At 40.4% G+C, this 24,257-nt stretch overlaps 1 protein-coding gene across 6 annotated transcripts in view; it reads left to right on the forward strand.

Annotated features, from left to right (window-relative positions):
• Positions 1–24,257, forward strand: part of ART3 (ADP-ribosyltransferase 3 (inactive)) — a 154,588-nt gene that overhangs the window by 108,983 nt on the left and 21,348 nt on the right. For all 6 annotated transcript variants that reach the window (XM_078068785.1, XM_078068787.1, XM_078068782.1 and 3 more), the window contains exons 2-3: positions 15,523–15,600; positions 21,907–22,618. In XM_078068785.1, coding sequence (XP_077924911.1) covers positions 15,532–15,600; positions 21,907–22,618 — 781 coding nt within the window. In that variant the 5' untranslated portion in view covers positions 15,523–15,531. The remainder of the gene's footprint in view (positions 1–15,522; positions 15,601–21,906; positions 22,619–24,257) is intronic.

Genomic DNA, 24,257 nt, shown 5'->3' on the forward strand with positions numbered 1-24,257 from the left:
TGTATGGCTACTCCGACTTTCTTTTGACGTCCATTAGCATGATAAATAGTTCTCCATCCCCTCACTTTCAACCTGCAGGTGTCTTTAGGTCTAAATGAGTCTCTTGTAGGCAGCATATCGATGAGTCTTGTTATTTCATCCATTCTGATACCTATGTGTTTTGATTGGCACAGTTAGTCCATTTACATTCAGAGTGATTATTGATGATATGAATTTAGTGCCATTGTATTACCTGTAAAGTTGGTGTTTCTGGAGATTTGGTCTGTTTCTTTCTAGTCTTTGTTGCTTTTGTTCTTTCCCACTCAAAGAGTCCCCTTTAATATTTCTTGCATGGCTGGTTTAGTGGTCATGAACTCCTTTAATTTTTGTTTGTCTGGAAAACTCTTTATCTCTCCTTCTATTTTGAATGACAGCCTTGCTGGATAAGGTATTCTTGGCTGCGTATTTTTCCCATTCAGCACATTGAATATATCATGTCACTCTCTTCTGGCCTGCCAAGTTTCTGTGGAGAGATCTGCTGCTAACCTTATTTGCCTTCCTTTGTAGGTTAGGGTTTTCTTTTCCCTTACTGCTTTCAGAACTTTTTCCTTATCTCTGTATTTTCCAAATTTCACTATGATATGTCTTGGTGTTGGACTGCTTTTGTTGATTTTGATGGGAGTGCTCTGTGCCTCCTGGATTTGGATGTCTGTTTCCTCCCCCAGATCAGGAAAGTTTTCAGCTATAATTTGCTCAAGTAAACCTTTCTGCTCCTTATTCTGGGACTCCTATGATATGAATGTTATTACACTTTATGGAGTTACTGAGTTCCCTAAGTTTACACTCGTGATCTAATATTTTTCTTTCCCTCTTCTTTTCAGCTTCATTATTTTCCATAATTTTTTAAAGATTTATTTATCTGAGAGAGAGAGAGCATGAGCGGGAGAGAGGCAGAGGGAAAGGAATAAGCAGACTCCCTGCTGAGCGTGGAGCCCAACACAGGGGCTTGATCCCACCCCGAGATCATGAGCTGAGCTGAAGGCAGATGCTTAACCGACAGCCACTCAGGCGCCCCTGTTTTTCATAATTTTATCTTCTGTATCATTTATTTGTTCTGCTTCTTCCATCCTTCATTCCTTCCATCCAGTCAGTTTTGCATCTTGGTTATAGTATTTTTAATTTCAACCTAATTTTTAGGTTTTTTTAATCTCTGTGCTAAGGGAGTCCTTGATGTCTTTTGTGCTTTCCTCAAGCCCAGCTAGTATCCTTATGATTGTTGTTGTAAATTCTGGTTCAGGCATATTACTTATATCTGTTTCAGTTAGATCCCTAGCCAAGATCTCTTCTTGTTTTTTCTTTTGGGGTGAATTCCTCCTTCTTGGCATTTTTTTTCTAGACCTCTGTCTTCTGTGTGTTAGGAAAGTCTGTTATGTTTTCTGCTCCTGAGAGTAATGGCTTATATTAAGAAGTCCTTTACTGTCCAGGGCCTGGTGCTTCGGAAAGTGTTTCTGGTGTATGCTGCGTGCACTCTGCTGTTGTGTTTTGGCTGCTCTATTCCTCAGGTCAGGCCTCTGCAGAGTTTCTCCTTGCCTGCAGTGGGGAGTGTTTGGACCTTGTCCAGTGTGTGGTGAGTTTTAACTAGATGTGTTTTGTTCTGCTTGTTAAAAGAGACTAAATACTATTTCCCCTAGAACTTAAGCTTTGTGCACTCAGTGGTCAGTAGACTTGGTGTGCAGGTGTCTTGTGCTGGTCTTCTGCGGGAGAGGCCCGCTTTCTGCTCTCTGATTTTCAGGCACCCTTGCCCTGGTTCAGAAGCACCTGCGAGTCCAGGGAGGTGGGGCTTGGTGTAAGTGGTGCAAGCCTCCACTGTGGGAAGCTGTGCTGCTCACTGAAGTCCATCAGTGCTGATGTCCAAGGGGGGAAAAATGTTGTAAGCCTGCTCTCTCCTCAGAGAGGGGAGTTCGCACCCACTGCTGTTCCAGAAGCCCTTACAGAAGAGTGAACAATCTCCCCTTGTTTGTCCCAGGCTTCACCCTGCCTTTACCATGTCTGTGTCAGAGCCATCTGCCCACCCGGTGGCACTGTGCTCCTGTATTTTATCTCAGGCCTGCCATCTGAGTTTCAAAACTCCAAATCATAGGGACCTTGCATGTCACACTGATCCTCTGGGGGAGGGTCTCGCAGTGGTATGGATGGTGCCAGTTTGTCCCAGAAGGGCAGTCGCACTGAGCACAGGCTTGGAGTTCATGGCAAAGAGTAGCAAAAAGCTGGTGTCTTGGTTAGCGGCCCACAGCAGACATCTCTGCTCCTATGCTAATGAACGGGACGGCTCAATGGCACCCGCTGGCTCTTTTGTCCCTGGAGAGGCAGTGCCACCTCTCCCAAGCGCACTGCAAGAAGGGGGACTGTCTCTCCCAGTGGGACCCAGTGGATCTTCTGACCACACTGTCTGCTCTCGGGCCTCTGCCCTTCTTCTCCACAGGAGCACCTCTGTACGCACCAGGCTTCCCCCAATGATCGCATGGACTTCTAGAACTTTAGTCTCTGAGCTCAGCCACTTATAAAAACTTGCAGTAATCAACCGCTCTCGTTTTCCACGTCAGTGGTTTTAGAGAAGTGTTTTTCTTGTGTAATGCCCTGTGCTCTATTCTCTCTCTCTCTCTCTCTCTCTCTCCCTCCCTCCCCTCTCTCCCTGATCCGGACTCCTTCCCTTCCCTGGCACTCACTATTCTTTTTTTTTTTTTAAAGATTTTATTTATTTATTTGAGAGAGAGAATGAGATGGAGCATGAGAGGGGGGAGGATCAGAGGGAGAAGCAGACTCCCTGCTGGGCAGGGAGCCCGATGTGGGACTCGATCCCAGGACTCCAGGATCATGACCTGAGCTGAAGGCAGTCGCTTAACCAACTGAGCCACCCAGGTGCCTGCACTTGCTATTCTTTTCTCCCCCAAATCACAGCTCATCTCCTACCTTCCATGATGTGCCCTCTTTTCTCCCTCTAGTTGTACAGTTTGTTCTCCTAGTCCGCAGATTGATTTCCTGGTGTTCTGAATGATTTGATATTTATCTAGCTGTGTTTTAGGTATGAGGCAAGCATAGGGTCCTCCTACTACTCCGCCCTCTTAACTCCCTAATCATTCAGTTTAAATTGCAAACTCTACATGCATTCCCAATTTCCCTTGTAATACTTTTTAAAAAACCGTAGTACTAAAAAAAACAAAAAACAAACCCAACCAAACAAAAAAACTGTAGTACTTACTATATTCTAACATACTCATATCATTTGATTATTTATTTTGTTATTTGCCTCCTGCCACAAGAATATAAATTTAACAAGGGCAAGATGTTTGTTTATTTTGTTCATTGATCTATACCCAGTACCTAAAACGGTGCCTGGAACATTGTGAGGACTCCTGGGACAGTGCACAGATAGCAGACTGAAACACACCCCCAGTCTTTCTGAGAAAGAGACCTGTTTGTTCAGGAGCTTTGGCCTGGGGGGCAGGCTTCTGGTTTGGCGCACATAAGGGGGCCTGCAAACTACAAAACTGCTATTAGGGAACAGAGGCCAGTTGATGCAGTCTTTGTGCTCTCCCTCTGCCTTGCTCCAGCTTGTCAGTATCGTACAGAGAGGAGCTTACACCATTCTCTGCTGCCCTGATTTTTACAGTTGCTGCCAGGAGACACCTCTATATCGCCTAGGTTTGGTGGTAGCAGTTCATAGATCCCACGGGACTATCACCAACAGAGAATTCTTAAACAGTAGTACCACTCCCAGTGGCTGCCCCAAGAACTACCACAGCAAGAGGCAAAAGACCCAGGAACCCAATCCTGTGAAAAAGGCTTATTAGTTTATCGTCAAAGTTGCAACCTAAGGGGCAGGCTTCTGTTAACACAGACATCTAAGGGCTAAAACCTTCCCTGACACCTCAGAGAGTGGGCATTATCTTTATGCTCTCCTTCTGCTACACTCTAGAGTGCCATCATCCCTCAGAGGGGAGTTCTTATATGTGTCTGGTATCCTAGTTTTTATATCTGGTGCCTGGTTTTAGTGGCTGTCACCCAGGGAATATCCTTTGATCACTCTTGGCTCTGATGGCCAGGGGCACTGGCACTCCTGTGTCTCATGGGACTGTAACAGTCAGAGTTCTTGGTAGGTACCAATCCCAGCACACTGCACAGACCAGACTGAAACACACCCCTAGTCTTTTTGTGAAAGACACCTACTTGCTAGTCCTGGAGCTTCAGCCTAAAGGGCAAACTTTAGGTTTGGCATACCTTTAGAGGCTATACAGGTGCTCTCAGTGAATGTAGGCTAGGGAATGCCATGTTTGCACTCTAGCTCACCCATACCTCCCAGAAAGGAGCTCATACATTTGTCTGGAGCCCCAATTTTGTGACTACTTCCCAGGAGACACCTCCAGATCACCTGGCTCTGGGGGCCAGTCTGGTCAATTACTGGGACCTATTAAAAATAAAATATGATATATGTATAATTACAAAGTTTTGAGAGACAACTAAGAGCAAGAGCGGTGTTGAACAATAAGTTTTATCTTCACAAGGCCAACCCTTCAAGACAGAGAAGCAGTTGTTCCATCTGATTCATAGAAACCAATGTAGGCAATCAAGCAAAATGAAGAAACAGAGGAATATGTTCCAAATGAAAGCAGAAAATGAAATCCCTTAATGAAATGGAGGTAAGTAATTTACCTGATAAAGAGTTCAAAGTAATGGTCATAAAGATGCTTACTGAACTTGGAAGAAGAATGGATGAACACAGGACTTCAGCAAAGAGAATTTTAAAAGATGAAGATAGTTTAAAGGATTTATAGGACAACCTGAAGCAGACTAATGTTCACTTTATAGGGGTCCCAGAAAGAGAAGAGAGAGAGGCAGAAAATTTATTTGAAGAAATAATGACTGAAAACTTCCCTAACCTGGGGAAAGAAATAGAATTCCAGATCCAGGCAGAGGATTCCAAATAAGGATTCCAGAGGATTCCAAATAAGATGAAACCAAAGAGACCTATACCAAGACACATTATAATTAAAATGTTAAAAGTTAAGGGAAAGGAGAGACTCTTTTTTTTTTTTTTAATATTTTATTTATTTATTTGAGAGAGAGAATGAGATAGAGAGAGCATGAGAGGGGGGAGGGTCAGAGGGAGAAGCAGACTCCCTGCTGAGCAGGGAGCCTGATGCGGGACTCGATCCAGGGACTCCAGGATCATGACCTGAGCTGAAGGCAGTCGCTTAACCAACTGAGCCACCCAGGCGCCCCAAAAGGAGAGACTCTTAAAAACAACAAGAGGAAAACAAGTTGTTACCATGCGAGGGAACCCAAATAGGCTATGAGCATATTTTTCAGCAGAAACCTTGCAAGCCAGAAGGGAGTGACACAATATATTCAAAGTGCTGGAAGAAAAAAATTTCCAACCAAGAATACACTACCCAGCAAAATTAACCATCAGAATTGAAGGAGAGGTAAATAGTTTTCCAGAGAAGCAAAAGCTAAAGGAGTTCATCATCACCAAACTGACCTTAAAGAAATACTAAAGGGACTTGTTAAGTTGAGAAGAAATATAAACAGTAACAAGAAAACATATGAAAAACTATATCTCTGGTAAAGGTAAATATTTACTGAAGGGAATAGATTAATCTCTTAAAGCTTAGTATGAGGGTTAAAAGACAAATATAGGGGTGTCTTTAAGCGTCTGCCTTCGGCTCAGGTCATGATCCCAGGATCGAGCCCCACATCAGGCTCCCTGCTCAGTGGGGAGTCTGCTTCTCCCTCTGCCCCTCAACCCACTTGTGCTCTCTCTCGCCTTCTCTCTGTCTCTCAAATAAAATCTTTTAAAAAAAATATATATATACAAAATAATACAAAAAATACAAAATACAAAAAATAAATGTCACCACAATAATTAGTTAAGGGATACACATGATATGATGAAAAGATGTTTAATGTGACATCAGAAACAAAACATTAGAGGGAGAATAATAATGTAGACTTTAAAATGCATTCAAACTTGAGTTGTCATCAACTTAAAATAGACTTACAAATTTTTATATGTAGGCCTCATAATTACCACAAAGCAAAAACCAGTAGTGGATGAACAAAAGGTAACGAGAAAGGCATCTTAAGCATACCACTAAGGAAAGTCGTCAAACCAAGATGGAAGAGAGCAAGAGAAGAAGAAAGGAACAGAGGAAGTACAAAACATCTAGAAAGCAAGTAACAAAATGGTAATAGTAAGTCTTTAGCCATCAATAATTCTTTGAATGTAAATGGAGTAAATTCTCCAGTCAGAAGATGTAGAGTGGCTAAATGGATAAAACAAAATAAGACCCATCTATATGTTGCCCCCAGGAGACTCACTTCAAACATAAAGACACACACAGACTGAAAATTAAGAGTTGGAAAAAGATATTCCATGCAAATGGAAACCAGAAGAGAGCTGGAGTAGCTATACTTGTATCAGACAAAATGGACTTTAAAACAAAGACTGTGATAAGAGACAAAGAAGGGCATTACATAATGATAAAGGGGTCAATTTAAAAACAGGATATAACATTAATAAGTATTTATGCACCCAAATAGGAGCACCTAAATACATAAAGCAAATATTAACACACCTAAAGGGAGAATTAGACAGCAACCCAATGACAGCAGGGGACTTGAACACCACCCTTCTTACATCAATAGATCAGACAGCAAAAACTAAGGAAATATTGACCTTAAATGACACATTTGAGCAGATGGACCTAACAGGTATATATAGAACATCCCATCCAAAAGCAACAGAATACACATTCTTCTCAAGTGCACATGAAACATACTCTAGGTTAGATCAAGTCTTCACAAACTTAACATTGAAATCATATCAATCATCTTTTCCAAACTCAATGGTATGAAACTAGAAATCAATTAAAAAAAAGAAAACTGAAAAATTAATATGTGGATATTAAACAACATGCTACTGAATAGTCGGTGGGTCAGTAAAGAATTCAAAAGTGAAATCCAAAAAAATATCTGAGACAAATGAAAATGAAAATACCAAACCAGTATACCAAAAATTATGGGATACAGCAAAAAGTTCTAGGGAGAAGTTCATAGCAATAAATGCATACCTCAGAAACAAGAAAAATCTCAACCTAACTTACACCTCAGGAAACTAGAAAAAGAAGAACAAATGAAGCCCAAAGTTAGTAGAAGGAAGGAAATAAAAGTCTGAGGAGAAATAAATGAAATAGAGACAAAAAGACAATAGAAAAGATCAACGAAACCAAGAGCTGGTTCTTAGAAAATATAAACAAAATTGCCAAACCTTTAGCTAAACTCACCAAGAAAAAAAAAGAGGATTTAAGTAAAATGAAGAATGACAGAAGAATCATTACAACTGATACTACAGAAATATACAGGATCACTAGAGACTTTGAACAATTACACGCTAACACATTGGACCACTTAGAAAAAAATGAATAAATTCTTAGAAACATAAAACCTTTCTAAACTGAATCAGGAAGAGAAAAAATATCTGAACAGATCGATTACTAGTAAGGAGATTGAAGCAATAATTTAAAACCTCCCAACAGGGGTGCCTGGGTGGCTCAGTCATTAAGCGTCTGCCTTCAGCTCAGGTCATGATCCCAGGGTCCTGGGATTGAGCCCCACATTGGGCTCCCTGCTTAGTGGGAAGCCTGCTTCTCCCTCTCCCCCTCCTTGTGTTCCCCCTCTTGCTGTGTCTCTCTCTCTGTCCAATAAATAAAAAATAAAATCTCTAAAACCTCCCAACAAACAAAATTCCAGGACCAAATAACTTCACTGATGATTTCTACCAAAGAAGAATTAACACCAATCATTCTCAAACTCTTCAAAAAATAAAAGAGAAGGGAACATTCTAAACTCCTTGTATGAGACCAGCATCACCATGATAATCAAAACCAGACAAGAAAAGACAATTACTGAGAAGAAAAGAAAATTACAGACCAGTAGCCCTAATGAACATAGATGCAAAATTGCTCAAGAAAATATTAGCAAGCCAAATTCAACAATACATTAAAAGGATTGTACCCTGTGATCAAGTGGAATTTATTCCAAGGATGCAAGGATGATTGAACATTTACAAATCAGTCAGTGTGATACACCACATTAACAAAAGGAAGCGAGAAAATCATATCATTTATTTTTATTTTTTTTTTTTTTTTTAAGATTTTATTTATTTGCGAGAGAGAGAATGAGAGACAGAGAGCACGAGAGGGAGGAGGGTCAGAGGGAGAAGCAGACTCCCTGCCGAGCAGGGAGCCCGATGTGGGACTCGATCCCGGGACTCCAGGATCATGACCTGAGCCGAAGGCAGTCGCTTAACCAACTGAGCCACCCAGGCGCCCCTGAAAATCATATCATTTAAATAGAAGCAGAAAAAGCATGTGACAAAATTCAATATCCATTTATAATAAAAACTTGGAATAAAGTGGGTATAGAGGGAATGTCCCTCAACATAATGAAGGCCATTTATGACAAGCCCACAACTAATATTAAAACCCAGTGGGGTTAAGTGAAAGCTTTTTCTCTAAGATTAGGAACAAGACAAAGATGCCCGCTCTTTCTTTTTTTTTTTTTTTTTTAAGATTTATTCATTTATTTGAGAGAGTATGTGTGAGTGGGGGAGGGGCAGAAAGAGAGGGAAAAAGCAGACTCCCCACTGAGTGCAGAGCCCAATGAAAGGCTTGATTCCAGGACCCTGAGATCATGACCTAAGCTGAAACCAAGAGTCAGACTCTTAACCAACTGAGCCACCCAGGAGCCCCAACGATGCCCGCTATTGCCACTTTTATTCAACATAGTGTTGAAGTCCTAGTCACAGCAATTGGGCAAGAAAAAGATAAAAGTCATCCAAATTGGAGATAAAGAAGGAAAATTATCACTCTGCAGATGACATGGCATTTTATATATAGAAAACCTTAAAGATTCCACCAAAAAACCATTAGAACTAGTAAATTCAGTAAAATTGCAGGATACAGAGTCAATATACAGAGGGTTGCCTGGGTGCCTCGGTTGGTTAAGTGTCCAGCTCTTGATTTTGGCTCAGGTCATGATCTCAGGGTCCTGGGATTGAGCCCCAAGTTGGCCTCTGTGCTCAGAGGGGAGTCTGCTCAAGGATTTCTCTCCCTCTCCCTGTGCCCCTCCCTGTTTTGGGCTGTCTCTCTCTCTCTTAAAAAAAAAAAAAGTCAAAGTCAATATACAGAGAAATATGTTGCTTTTTTAAAAAATTTTTTATTCTTATGTTAATCACCATACATTACATATGTTGCATTTCTATACACCAATAACAAACTATCAGAAAAATTAAGGGGGCACCTGGGTGGCTCAGTTGGTTAAGCATCCAACTCTTGATTTTGGCTCTGGTCATGATCTCAGCGTTGTGAGATCAAGCCCCACATTGGGCTCTGAACTCAGTGGGGAGTCTGCTTGTGATTCTCTCTCTCTCCTCTCCCTCCGCCCCTCCCCCCCACTTGCATGCATGCTTTCTCTCTCTGAAATAAATAAATCTTAAAAAAAGAGAGAAGGGGCGCCTGGGTGGCTCAGTCGTTAAGTGTCTGCCTTCGGCTCAGGTCATGATCCCAGGGTTCTGGGATCAAGCCCCGCATTGGGCTCCCTGCTCCGCGGGAAACCTGCTTCTCCCTCTGCCACTCCCTCTGCTTGTGTTCCCTCTCTCGCTGTCTCTCTCTGTGTGTCAAATAAATAAAATCTTTAAAAAAAAAAAAAAAAAGAGAGCGAGAAGAAAATAACCCCATTTTCAGTTGCATTAAAATGAGCAAAGTAGGGGCGCCTGGGTGGCTCAGTCGTTAAGCGTCTGCCTTCAGCTCGGGTCATGAACCCAGGGTCCTGGGATCAAGCCCCGCATCGGGCTCCCTGCTCCGCGGGAAGCCTGCTTCTCCCTCTCCCACTCACCCTGCTTGTGTTCCCTCTCTCGCTGTCTCTCTCTCTGTGTCAAATAAAATCTTAAAAAAAAAAAAAAAAAGAGAGCGAGAAGAAAATAACCCCATTTTCAGTTGCATTAAAATGAGCAAAGTAGGGGCGCCTGGGTGGCTCAGTCGTTAAGCGTCTGCCTTCAGCTCGGGTCATGATCCCAGGGTCCTGGGATCAAGCCCCGCATCGGGCTCCCTGCTCCGCGGGAAGCCTGCTTCTCCCTCTCCCACTCACCCTGCTTGTGTTCCCTCTCTCGCTGTGTCTCTCTCTGTCAAATAAATAAAATCTTAAAAAAAAAAAAAAAAATGAGCAAAGTACTCGAATTATAACCAAGGAGGAGAAAGACTTATGTACTGAGAAGTATGACATTGATTGAAAGAAATATAAGGAGACACAAATAAATGGAACGATATTCCATGCTCATGGATTGGAAGAATTCAAATTGTTAAAATATTCATACTGCCCATAGCAATCTATAGATTTAATGCAACCTTTGTCAAAATTCCAGTGGCATTTTTTCACAGAAATAGAACAAGCAATTTTAAAATTTGTGTAGAACCACAAAAGACCCTGCATAACCTAAGCAATCTTGAGAATGAAGAACAAAGCATCAGGCTCCCTGATTTCAGACTATATTATAAAACTATAGTAATCAAACTACTACAGTATTGACATAAAACAGACACACAGGGGCACCTAGGTGGCTCAGTCAGTTGAGCATCCAACTCTTGATCTCAGCTCAGATCTTGATCTCGGGGTCATGAGTTCAAGTCCCACATTGGGCTCCACGCTGGGCATGGAGCCTACTTAAAAACAACTGGGGCACCTGACTTGCTCCATCATTTAAGTGACCACCTTTGGCTCAGGTCATGATCCTGGAATTGAGCCCCGCTTTTGGCACCCTGCTCAGCAGGGAGTCTGCTTCTCCCTCTTCCTCAGCCTTCCCCCCTGCTCTTTTTCTCACTTGCTGTCTCTCTCTTTCTCTCAAAAGAATAGATAAATCTTTATGAAAAAAATTAAAAACAACAAAAAACCAGATACACAGATCAGTGGAACACAATAGAGATCAGAAATAAACCCATAAATATATGGTAAATTAATTTAGAAAAAGGCACCAAGGGGGCACCTGGGTGGCTCAGTCGTTGAGCGTCTGCCTTCAGCTCCAGTCACGATCCCGGGGTCCTGGGATCGAACTCTGCACTTCTCCCTCTCCCTCTGCCTGATGCTCCCCCTACTTGTGCTCACTCTCTCTCTGTCAAATAAATAAAATCTTTAAAAAAAAAAAAGGCACCAAGAATATACAATGGGGAAAGGACAATCTCTTTAATAAATGGTGTTGGGAAAACTGGACCACTTTCTTAGGCCATATACAAAAATTCACTCAAAATGGATTAAGGACTAGAATGTAAGACATGAAACCATAAAAACTCTGGAAGAAAATATAGAGAGTAATAAGTTCCTTGACATCGATCTTGGCCGTAATTTTTGGATTTGACACCAAAAGCAAAGGCAACAAAAGCAAAAATAAACAATTGGGACTACATCAAACTAAAAAGTTTTTGCACAGCAAAGGAAACCAGTAACAAAATGAAAAGGCAACCTACTGAATGGAAGAAAATATTTGCAAATCATATATCTGACAAGGGGTTAGTATCTAAAATATATGAAGAACTCAGACAATAGCAAAAAAAATTAATCCAATTTAAAAAATGAACAGATGCTCTGAATAGGCATTTTTCCAAAGAAGACATACAGAAGGCCAGTGGGTACATTAAAAGATCTCCAAAGTCACTAATCAGGGAAATGCAAGTGAAAACCACAGTGGGCTATCACATCTGTTAGAAGAACGGCTATTATCAAAAAGAACAAAGGGGTAGGACTGTGAGGGGAAAAATACCAAGTGTTGGCAAGGATGTGGAAAAGGGGATCTTTGTGCACTGTTTGTGGTAGTATATATTGGAGCAGCCACTATGGAAAAAATAGATCTGCCATATGATCCAGCAATTTCACTTTTGGGTATTTATTTATATGAAGAAAACAAAACACTAACTTGAAAAGGTATGTATCACCCCCATGTCATTACAGTATTATTTACAATAGCCAAGATATGGAAACAACCTTAAGTGTCCATCAGTGGATGAATGGATAAAGAAAATGTGTGTGTGTGTATGCACACACATATATACACATATATAAATAAAATGGAATATTATCAGCCATAAAAAAGAATAAAACATACCACATCCATTTGTGAGAACATGGATGGACCTTGAGAGCAGCATGCTAAAATGAAATAAGTCAAAGACAAAAACATCATATGATCTCATTTATATGTGGAATCTAAAAAACAAAAACTAAAAAAACCAAGACAGAGAACAGATTGGTGGTTACCATAGTTGGAGGTTGGGAGAGGTGGATGAAATGGGTGAAGGGAGTAGAAAGGTACAAATTTTCAGTTATAAAATAAATGTCATGGCGATATAAGGTACAACATGGTGATTGTAAGTAATAATACCATATTGCATATTTGAAAGTTGTTAAGAGAGTATGTCTTAAAAATTATTGCACAGACAAAAATTTGTAAATATGGTGACATGTTAACTAGACTTATGGTGATCATTTTGCAATATATACAATATCAAACATGTTATGCACCTGAATCTAATAGGTTTTGTATGTTAATTATACCTCAACTAAAAGAAAGTTTAAAACAGGAATGGAGCAAAAGCATATTGAGCATAAACAAGGCCAGACTTGCCTTGAACTTCAGGCAGTGTTTGTTACGTGCTTTTGGTGGACTTCATCTTTTGTGTGATATATAGACAAATCTGGTAGGCTTTAGTACCAAAGACAGGAAAATCCCACTCCCATAGGCTCACATGCCTAAGACTTAAAAGAAGGTCAGTGTGAACATAAAGCCTGAAAACATGTGCAAACCCTCTTTTTTTCTTTCTGATCAAACCTTTTTTTTTTTTTTTAATGATGCTATTGCTGGGAGTCTATTTAGTGTATTAAATTGTATCTTAAACAGCTTAATTAGTACAGTGGGAAGAAGTTAGAGGTTTTGAAGGCTGAAGATTAGAGGTGGGTTTTATAAAAATGGGTGCACTTTAAAATGTTTAGTTGAGTAATATATGTACATATGCACACATTCAGAGGAAAATACACATAAGTATATAGCTTGGTGAATTTTCACAACTGAATATATCCGTATAATCAACACCCAGAACCAAACCAGAACCTAAGCAGCATCCCAGATACTCTCATTGTTCCTCTTCCAGTGATTTCCTACTCAGAGTAACCAGTATTCTGACTCTAATGCTATAGATGTGCTTTGTTTGATTTTGTTCCCTATCTAAATTAAATCATACAGTATATACATGTTCGTGTCTCTTCTTTTGCTTGAAAATGTTTTAAGATTTATTCACATTTTCTTCTATATAGTTAGAGTTTATTCATTTTCAGTACTATACAAAATTCTATTGTATGAATATAACAATGTACCCATTCTACTGTTGTTAGGCATTTGGATGGTTTCCAGTTTGGGGCTATTCTATATTGTGCATTATCTAATATATTATATTAATGTATTTTGATATATATGCATAAATTTCCTAGGACATTTCACAGTTTTTTATCCATAGTCAGCGAACTACTAAGTGTTCTTCAGCGTTGCAGTCTATTTGCTCTGTGTACCTTACTCAAATGGAACTGTAGTCGTAGGTATTACCAAATCCTTCCCTTAGTGTTCTCACTAGACTTTTTCTAAAACTCACTTGGATTTTCAACATATATTTTGGTTAAGTATGAATATTAATGTGTTTTATCAGATTGTGGGTGCTTTTTAGTCTTTGTTTTACTTGCTTGTGTATCCCGGCAGCTGGCACAGTTACCTGAAAAATAGTAAGCTGCTTGAGTGAATGGTGATGGCCATCATCATTGCCAGAGATTAACACAGCAAGTTCCCTAGGTTATGTGAACCATCTAGTTCAGGTAAAATCCTTGCTTTAGTTTGACATCTCAGAGTCAAAGGGTTAGGAATGGGAGGTGATCACTCTCTGAGAAGCCTACAGCAGAGCTCGGAACTGAACATGCTGTGTGGTTAGGGGGAATTGCTGTGGCTTTACAAGCCTCTTGGAGATTGCATGTGTTAACAGCAGTGATTCCAAAGGATAGTGTGGGGGCCAGATATAAATAGCAGAACACAAATGGGGTGAGGTGCCACTGCCAAGCTACTGCTGGGGGTGTTTATAAAAAGAAAAGCATTCCCTCTCAGCTCTCACTGTCAACAACCTCCCATCCTGAAGACACGCTTACCACAACTGAGAGAGTGGGGAAAACAGTTTGAGACCTAGCATCAGTTAAACCTCCTCCACAGGCAGAAAAGCCAGGTAAACATTTTGACTTATTTACACTCAGCTACAGAAGTAAAGAATTTTCAGAAAATCCTGATTCAGAGCTTGCTTGGCACATACTGCCTCATGACAGTTATCTGTCGAGTACTATATTTCAAATCTTTTTTAGAAAGTGAAGTTTAACACAAAAGTGGCATTTTGGTTGTGTATTTTAGAGTCTCTAGTGAAAGAAACTGCTCCTGAGTAAAGATGGGAATGTGGGGCCAAAGAGAGAACTCTCCTTTCCCCTATGCTGTTTATTCCCATTTGCAGATGCCAGAATATGTTGATTGGTAGGATAAAGTAGAGATCTCTGTTCAGTTCCAGTAAAGTCAGCTTTGTTACAGGTATGTGGAAAGAACCAACCTTTAATTGAATCAGTTAATGGCTGTGGGGACAGCTTCAGCTCTTGAGGACCTCTCACCCTCCTGTTTACCCCTTTCAGTCTCCTAAATATTGGGACAAGTATTGGGCATTTGGCCAAAGAGTTGTATAATCTTATTAGAATTCCTGCCTACCTAATTTTTTTCTTATTTTCATTCCTGCCATCAGAAATTTATGCAAGACACTTGTTTTATCCTTGGGCTTCTCTTGAATCTAAATATTTGGGGGAAGGAGACCCCCTTGGGTAACCCTTCAGTTAGTAACACTACTGGTCTCATCATTCCCTCCATCCTACACAGATGGGTGTGACTTAGTTTGCAAAGAGGTTAAAAGAATGGATGATGTGCATGGACCATAACTACTGGGGAAGTTTTGGAAACTGGGAGCTAGGAGACCACCAGTCTGAAGTGATTGTTTTTTATAGTTTGTGTTATTTCCTGTGTAGGCTAAGGAGAAATTCAGAGATAGGAAGAAAATATGACTACCAATGACTGTCTATGATGGGAGAGACAGCATGGCTGGAGGAGAATGGAAATGGACAGATTTAATCTTGAACAAATTTCTGAAGTTCTCTGAGCTTTTGTTTCCCTATCTGTAGAATGAGGATGTTAGCCACCAGACAGAATCTAATGGCCCTTCCAGCCATTGGAAATTTACTGATGATCACTTCCTGACCATCATGATATCTACTCTCACCCTGAATGAAATACATACACTGTGTCATCCTGCTCTACTTCCCTAAACTTATTCTTTTTTAAGTCTGCTAAATTGGAATTTCTTCATTTTAATTTAGAAGAGAAAAATGAAGACCGGACATTTTGATATGGTCACCATGCTGCTGGCAGCTGTGATTCTAATGGACATTTTCCAGGTAATGTTGGGAATGGGAAGTATGTGGTCATTGGAATGGGAACTCTTGATATAATGTTGCCTGAGGCATCTGTGTGGGTTGATGTTGGAAATGAGAGTGGATAGAATAAATAGAATAGGTAAATTAGATTTTTACAAGTAGATTTTATCTTTTCATTTTACACATTAGATACAGGCCAACTGTAGAAAGTTGAAAAAATTAAAATTAAGCAAACAGAGGAAAGTAAAGATCATTCACAATCCCTCCACTCAGAGGGAAAAGACTCTTAATCTGTTGGTGTATAGTCTTCTTGGCTTTTTTCTGTGTGTGTGTTTATAATTTAGAAAAATGGGTTCACATTGTACAAAGTATTATTTTACTTTGCTTTTTAAGTTACTACTGTATGTAAATGTCTATGTCATTAAGTATTCTTAAAATATGTATTTTGTCCAAGTAAGATGACACTGCAGTGTTTGGTTGTGTGTGTTTTGTTGAACTATATAATGACCATTTTCTCACATCTGGTGTTCTTTTTTTCTGATAAAACTTGTATGATTTTATTTTTTGCAATTGAATCTTTAAACATTCTGTAACATATTTTTATGTAAAATATGAGCGAGGCATCTCATTTGATTTCTTTCTTGACGGTGTTAACTGTCACATCACTACTGAATATTTTTCCACTGTTTTGAAGTGCCTTCTTTAAAATATGTTAAGTTCTGGGGCACCTGGGTAGCTCAGCCGTTAAGCGTCTGCCTTCGGCTCAGGTCATGATCCCAGGGTCCTGGGATCGAACCCGCATCAGGTTCCCTGCTCCGTGGGAAGCTTACTTCTCCCTCTCCCACTCCCCCTGCATGTGTTCCCTCTCTCGCTGTGTCTCTGTCTGTCAAATAAATAAATAAAATCTTAAAAAAATAAAATAAAATATGTTGTTCTTAAAATTTTATTTTTGCATTTAATATACTGATCCCTTGTCAATGGAATCATTGTGTGTATTCTGTCGCCTGTACTGCCGTATGATTTTTTAAATTGAGGTATAATTCACATATCATAAAAAAATCACCATTTTAAAGTACATAATTCAGTGGTTTTCATAAATTCACTGTGTTGTACAACCATCACCACTATCTCATTACAGAACATTCCCATCACCCCCAAAAGAAGTCCTGTAGCTATCAGCAATCAGTCCCAATTCCCTCTTCCCTGCATCCCTTAACAACCATTACTACTTTCTGTTTCTGTGGATTTGCATATTCTGGTTGTTTCACCGGAATGTAATCATACAGTATCTGGCCCTTTATGTGGCTTCTTTCACTTAGTGTATTGTTTTCAAGGTTCATCTATGTTGTAGCATATACTAGTACTTCATTACTTTTTAGAGCTGAATAATATTCCATTGTATGGTTATGCCACATTTTGTTTATCCATTTATTAATTTTTTTTAAGATTTTATTTATTAGAGCATGAGCGGGAGTGGGGGGGGAGGGGTGGGGGGGAAGCAGACTCCCCGCGAGCAGGGAGCCTGAGATCAGGACCTGAGCCGAAGACAGATGCTTAACCGACTGAGCCAGCCAGGCACCCCTACCCATTTATTAATTGATGGACATTTGGGTTCTGTTCTCACTTTTTAAAGGCTCTTAGGAATGAATAATTCTGCTTTGAACTTTCATGTATAGATTTTTATGTGAACATGTTTTCAGTTCTTTTGGGTATGTAACTATGAGTAGAATTGCTGGGTCATATGGTAACTTTATGTTTTCCACAGTGGCTGTACCATTTTATATTCCCACCAGCAATGTATGAGGGTTCAATTTCTCTACATCTTTGCCAACACTTATTTTCCTTATGATTATAGCCATTCTAATGGATGTGAAATGGTATCTCACTGTGGTTTTGATACGCATTTTTAACATTCTTTTGTAACATAATTTTCATGTGTGTTCTGTGACTGTTCTATAATCTGTTTAACCAGTTTCTTTTCATTAACATTTAGGTCATTTCCACATTTTTGGTAATATTTTTGTAATAAATTTTTGCTAATTAAATTTCATTAGTAAGGGCTTTTGTTTCAGTGATAAAACAGAGGAAGAAAATATTATCAGTGTGTTCACCTAGCCTTTCGGACATGTCCCTTAATATCCATTCAGTTGTCCCTGAATGGTGGTGGCATTTGTGAACTTTTTCACTGCTCAAGGCACTCACTGTACAGAACACACAATCAACTGTGGCTTTGGGCCAGAAAGACTTAATGTCTAAAATTAGACCTGTGGAGACTGGTTAGAGGCATAGGAAAAGAAAGGAACATGCTGGATAGGATATGATATGACTCTGTTATGATGTGACTCAGATACGATGTGAGGAATGTGGGAGGTGGTTTCAGGGTGTGATGTCTTAAGTCTTGAAAATGAGTCAGGTATTAGTGCCCAGGATACACCGTGGTACGTTCTGTGCTGCAAAGGAAAATGCATTTCTTGGCTAAGAGATGGCAGTGATTTAATCTCCTGAAGCTCAGATTCCCACTTCAGGAAACTGACCTACAGACCCAGGAGTTCAGTGGTCTCAATGACTTCCCCAGCAGAATGTTCTGTGGCTGATAATAAAGACCGTTTCTGATGCTGGCCTAGTTTCTTCATTTATAAAATGATGTTACGGATTGTCTGCCCAACCTTTCATAATAGTTGTTAGGAGGAGAAAATTAAAGTCTTCTGAAAGTGCTACATAAATGTCTGTGGTCTTTATCATTGGAAACAGGGCATTTTGTTTAAGAGGACAGATGCTGGGGCCAGATTGCCTGGCTTCAAATCTCAATTTCAGACAAGTTACTCTGTCTTAGTTTGCTCATCCTTAAAAAAGGGACTAATAGTATCTACCACACAGGGTTGCCATGAAGATTAAATGATTTCATTAATATGTAGGAACACTTAGTGCTTGGCATACAGAAGACATGCTGGAGAAGTTTGTTAGGTCTTAGTGATAGAGTGACCACAGAGGGTGACTGAGAAGAAGATACCTAGGAAAACTCTAAAATGAATAGATGGGTCTTTGTAAGGACCAGGTTGTTGATGGGTGCTGTAGGCACTAAGATGGTAAGTTTGCTCTTAGACTATTAACAGTTGAAGGGTCTTTGTGCAATTCAAGTGGAGTTACTAAGTAGGCAGTTGATAATACGGGTCTGGCACTTACAGGGACAGGTCAGAGATACTTGATGATAATTGACACTATGAGCATGTATATAATTGCCTAAGTTGAGAGTTAAAAAATAAATAGCTTTGAGAAACTCCCAACATTTAATGGCCAATAGAATATGTTGGATCTTCAAAAGAATCTAAGAGGTGTTCCCTTAGTGAGAGCTGTTTGGGTGGAGGAATGGGAGTGGGATGCTGAGTAAAGAGGATTGAGATATGAGTGGAAATGAAATGGCGATATCAAGGGTAGACGTTTCTTTCAAGAAGTTTGTCTGTGAGGGGGAGAAGAGAGAGAGTAGGAAGCAGATAGCCTGGGATATTTATTTTGCTTTTTTAGGTTGATTCTCTCTCTCTCTCTTTCCCCCTTCTCCCTCCCCTCACTCCTGCCACACCCACTTTCACTCACACACTCACTCACACGCTTTTTAAGAATCATTCATGAGGTAAAAAAAAAAAAAAATTATTCACTCGGAGGCTGCAACTTTAACAGCTCCTAAGGGTCCTTATAAAGTTTTCAGCTGAGGTCTGCTTAGGTTGTGGCTTATGCAACCGATGTACTATTACAAGTATAGAATAGTGGAAAGAGAAAATGATGAGGGAATTATCCTTTTATTTGTAGAAACCCTTAAGTGGTGTCCCTGGGCAGATTTGCTTGTCCTTTGTTTTGATCCATAGGCCAGAGTACAGGATTTCTTTTTCTTTAGTGCCCGCAGTTCTTGGTCACACCGCTTCAAAGAATGAAGAGGCAGACCGGATGAAGAGTGGTGGGCAGCAAAGCAAAGTTTATTGAGCGATAGCAAAGTGATAGTACAAAGTTCCTGAAGAGGGAGGGGACCCGAGAGGGTGGTCCCCAGAGTTTCTAAGTCTAGGGGTTTTTATGGGCTTGTTGGCAGGCTGTTTTAATCTGATTAACCCTCCCTGCACGGGTCACCCAATCACATTTTTGTCATCTATCTATCACGTGGGAAAGGGTGGAGGGCTCCTTCCGGGGGTGGTGTAAAATCCTTTCAAGGTGGGGGGGGCGTTCCTTGCCTGCCTTTTCTTCCAACTGTCCTTCATTAATTTAGTTCACCTGAATATTTTGCTAGTTGCTCTGCTAGAAGCTTGGAATTCAAAAGGTAAATGTGACACATTTCCTGCCCTTGAGGAGCTTACAGTATAATACATGTATTCCTATCATTAAATAATGAAAATAACCACAGTGTGTTGAAGGCTTAATAGGTGGGTGGGCAGTGTGGGTAAGGGCTTTGCATATATTCATTTTATCATTAGTTCTTTACCACAGTCCTGCAGTTAAGATATTATTTCCCTTATCCTCATTTTTAGATGAGAAAATTGAAGCTCAGAAATGTGAAATAACTTTCCCATATCTAATTAGTATCTAGTTATGGAATTTGAACCCAGATTTGTCTGGCTCCAAGCTAGTGCTAATTATATGATACAACCCCACTTATTATGTTGTATGTATTATTTAAAGATACATTAGGCCTTTTTCGGTTGTATGTGACAGAAACACAATTCAAACTAGCTCAAGCAAATAGGGAATTTATTGATTCTTATGACTGAAATAGAATACAGTTTTCAGGTACAGCTAGACCCAGGGCCTTAACTAATGTCATCCGGGCCTCTTCTCTCTCCCTTTCAGCTCTGCAGGCCTTTCTTTGTTGGCTTTATTTACAGTCAGGATTCTCCATGGAACTAAAAGGATAAGCACTGGCTGCACCAAGCTAATATGACGCGTGGAGCTTATGGTTGTAGACGGAAAAAGCTTTTTTTCTACCCCCTAGGAGCACTCTGGTTTTTAAACCTGCATCACTGGGGCACCTGGGTGGCTCAGTCAGTTAAGCATCTGATTCTTTTTTATTATTATTAATATATAATACATTATTTGTTTCAGGGGTACAGGTCTGTGATTCATCAGTCTTACACAATACACAGTGCTCCCCACAACACATACCCTCCCCAGTGTCCATCGCCCAGCCACCCCATCCTTCCAATCCCCTTCCCTCTAGCAACCCTCAGTTTGTTTCCTGAGATGATGAGTCTCTTATGGTTTATCTCCCTCTCTGGTTTTGTCTTGTTTCATTTTTTTTCCTATCTTCCCCTATGATCCTCTGCCTTGTTTCTCAAATTCCACATATCAGTGAGATCATATGATAATTGTCTTTCTCTGATTGACTTACTTCGCTTAACATAATACCCTCTAGTTCCATCCACGGCATTGCAAATGGCAAGGTTTCATTTTTTGATGGCTGCATAATATTCCATTGTATATATATACCATATCTTTACCATTCATCTGTTGATGGACATCTGGGCTCTTTCCATAGTTTGGACATTGCTGCTATAAATTTTGGGGTACAGGTGCCCCTTTAGATTACTACATTTGTATCTTTGGGGTAAATACCCAGTAGTAAGCATCTGATTCTTGATTTCGGCTCAGGTCATGGTGTCAGGGTTGTGAGATTGAGCCCCACATGGGGCTCTGCACTGCTGAGTGTGGAGCCTGCTTAAGATTCTCTCTCTCCCTCTGCCTGTGCCCCTCCCCACCCCACCTGCTCACATGCTCTTTCTCATGCGCGCACACTCTTTCTCTCAAAAAAAAAAGAAAACACCCCTGCATCATTACTTATCATTGGAGAGAAGGTGCAGAATCAGTTCTACCCAAACCACGTGTGCAAGAGAGGGGGAATCCTCAAAGGAAAATGAATAATATTTATCATTATGTATCATGTACCGTATTTCACACATGATATTTCAGAGTCATTCAGCAGTCTTAAGGGGTTGAAAAAATCTAGCTAAGAATATTGTTTAAAGCCAAGACTGCTACCCATTCCTTTAATTTCACACTTACTCTTTCTTCTGCACCATAAGGTTCAGATGAGTGAATTACAGGCATAATCATTCCCATACTTCTCATTGCTAACCTTTACTGTTTCATACAAAGAAATCACAGCTGAGAAAAGTTATCAGTAACAGTGGAATATACTTCCTACATAAAAATCATGTCCAAAGTTGGGTCTAAGCAAGGGAGAGATTCTAGGCAGGGCATGAGAGGGTGGGGACAGTAAGGGAGAGAAAATGATATACACCAAATATCTCATTTCAAGAGTATTAATTTCCTTTTCCTTTTCTTTTGAAGGTGAAGGCTGAAATGTTAGACATGGCAGATAATGCATTTGATGATGAATACCTAAAATGCACTGACAAAATGGAAGTCAAATATGTTCCCCAATTGCTCAAGGAGGAAAAAGCAAGCCATCAGCTCTTGAAGGATGTGTGGGAAAATGCAAAAGCCAGATGGGAAGCCCGGAAGACTCGCATCTTTCTCCCTATGAGTTTTAAAGATAACCATGGAATAGCACTGATGGCATATGTTTCTGAAGCTCAAGAGCAGAGTCCCTTTTACCATATGTTCAATGAAGCTGTGAAGACGGCCGGCCTATCTCGAAAAGATTATATCTATGACTTCCAGTTCAAAGCTTTTCATTTTTATCTGACAAAAGCCCTGCAGTTGCTGAGAAGACCTTGTGAGGACAGTTACAAAACTGTGGTGTATAGTATAAGCCAGGATGTCTCATTTACATTTGGAGGGCTAAACCAAGCCAGATTTGGCCATTTCACCTTGGCGTATTCAGCCAAACCTCAAGCTGCTAATGACCAACACATTCTGTTAACCATCCACACATGCTTTGGAGTTGCTATAGAAAATTTTTTTGATAAAGAAAGTGAAAGAATTATTTTAATACCTCTGAATGAGATTTTTAATGTGTCACAGGATGGAGCCAGCAATAACCTTATCCTTCAAAGCACAAACAAGACCTGCAGCCATTATGAGTGTGCATTTCTAGGTGGTAAGTGTCTCTGTTCTGTCTGTGCTTGTCTGGGAAGAAAGGAGTTGGATCTTAGGCCCAGGGAAAGGTCAGGAAAGAAACGGACAGGTGTTTGAAAGGAGAAATGACATTGATGGTCTCTAGCTCCTTTCATATCATTAGTTTTTTTCCCCATAATTTAATTTTATCAAAATAATACATTTATAGCATTCTGGAAAGTTAAATAAAATACTATGAGGCAATGGTTCTCAGCTGGGGCAATTTTGCCCTGCAGGGTCATTTGGTAATAACTGGAATTTTTAACTCTCACAGTCATCCCTAGTTGCTACTAGTAGCATCTAATGGGTAGAGGCCAAGGACACTGCTAAACAAAATGCACAGAACAGCCCCCCACAACAAAGAAGTACCTGGCCCATAACCGTACTTGTAAGGCTTATTATGAAAAATAGCAACTCCCTGCCCCACTGTTCCCTATCCCCAATTTTCACTCCTCAGTGGCATTCATTTTTAATTTTTCAGCTAAAGCTTTTTTTTTAAGATTTTATTTATTTGAGAGTGAGAGCACAAGCAAGGTGAGAGGTAGAGGAGAGTGAGAAGCAGACTCCCCACCAAGCAGGGAGCCCAACGTGGGGCTCGATCCCGGTACCCTGGGATCATGACCTGAGCCGAAGGCAGACACCTAACCACCTGAGCCACCCAGTTGCCTCTCAGCTAAAGTTTTGTTTTGTTTTGTTTTTTAGATTTTATTTTTATTTGACAGAGAGAGAGACAGCGAGAGAGGGAACACAGGCAGGGGGAGCAGGAGAGGGAGAAACAGGCTTCCCGCAGAGCAGGGAGCATGATGTGGGGCTCGATCCCAGGACCCTGGGATCATGACCTGAGCCGAAGGCAGATGCTTAACGACTGAGCCTCCCAGGCACCCCTCAGCTAAAGTTTTTAATAATATGTTTCAGCATGTTTTTTCTTGATTTTTAAATTTTTAAACCTCATCAGTTACATCATCAGTAACTCAGTCTCAGCTTTTGTCTTTCTGTTCCACCAATCTTACCCTGTTGGGTTTATTGATTCATGTTTGCAATGTGACTCTTGTAGCTGTAGGCATCAATCCATGTTCAAGACAAAAAGAAAGGGAAGTGGGATGGCAGCTAGATCTTCCTATTTAATCAGGAAAGTAAAAGCTTTCCCAGGAACTGCTAGTAGTTTTCTGATTACATATCATGGACCAGAACAGCTACTTGATAATCCATAACTTGAAGAAAAGCTTGGAAATGAGGTAATTAGCTTTTCCAGCCTCTCTAGCGCAGGGAGGCAAGGAGAAGGGAGTTAGAAATAGTTGTCATGTCAGTAAACCAAATATATCTCATAACCACCACCCTACACTCCTCCTCAGTGTTTGTGCATTTCCCCCTTCCCAATCTCCCATTGTAATAAAGACTGGTACCTTTTTATTTATTTTTTTAAGATTTTATTTTTTTATTAGAGCACGAGCAGGGGGAAGAGGCAGAGGCAGAGGGAGAAGCAGACTCCCTACTGAGCAGGGAACCTGATGTGGGGCTCCATCCCAGGACCCTGAGATCATGACCTGAGCCAAAGGCAGGCACTTAACCAACTGAGCCACCCAGGCACCCCAAGACTCATACCTCTTTAAATACCTTTTTTA

The sequence above is a fragment of the Halichoerus grypus genome, chromosome 3, assembly GCF_964656455.1.
Source record: "Halichoerus grypus chromosome 3, mHalGry1.hap1.1, whole genome shotgun sequence".
NCBI classification, from domain to species: domain Eukaryota; kingdom Metazoa; phylum Chordata; class Mammalia; order Carnivora; family Phocidae; genus Halichoerus; species Halichoerus grypus.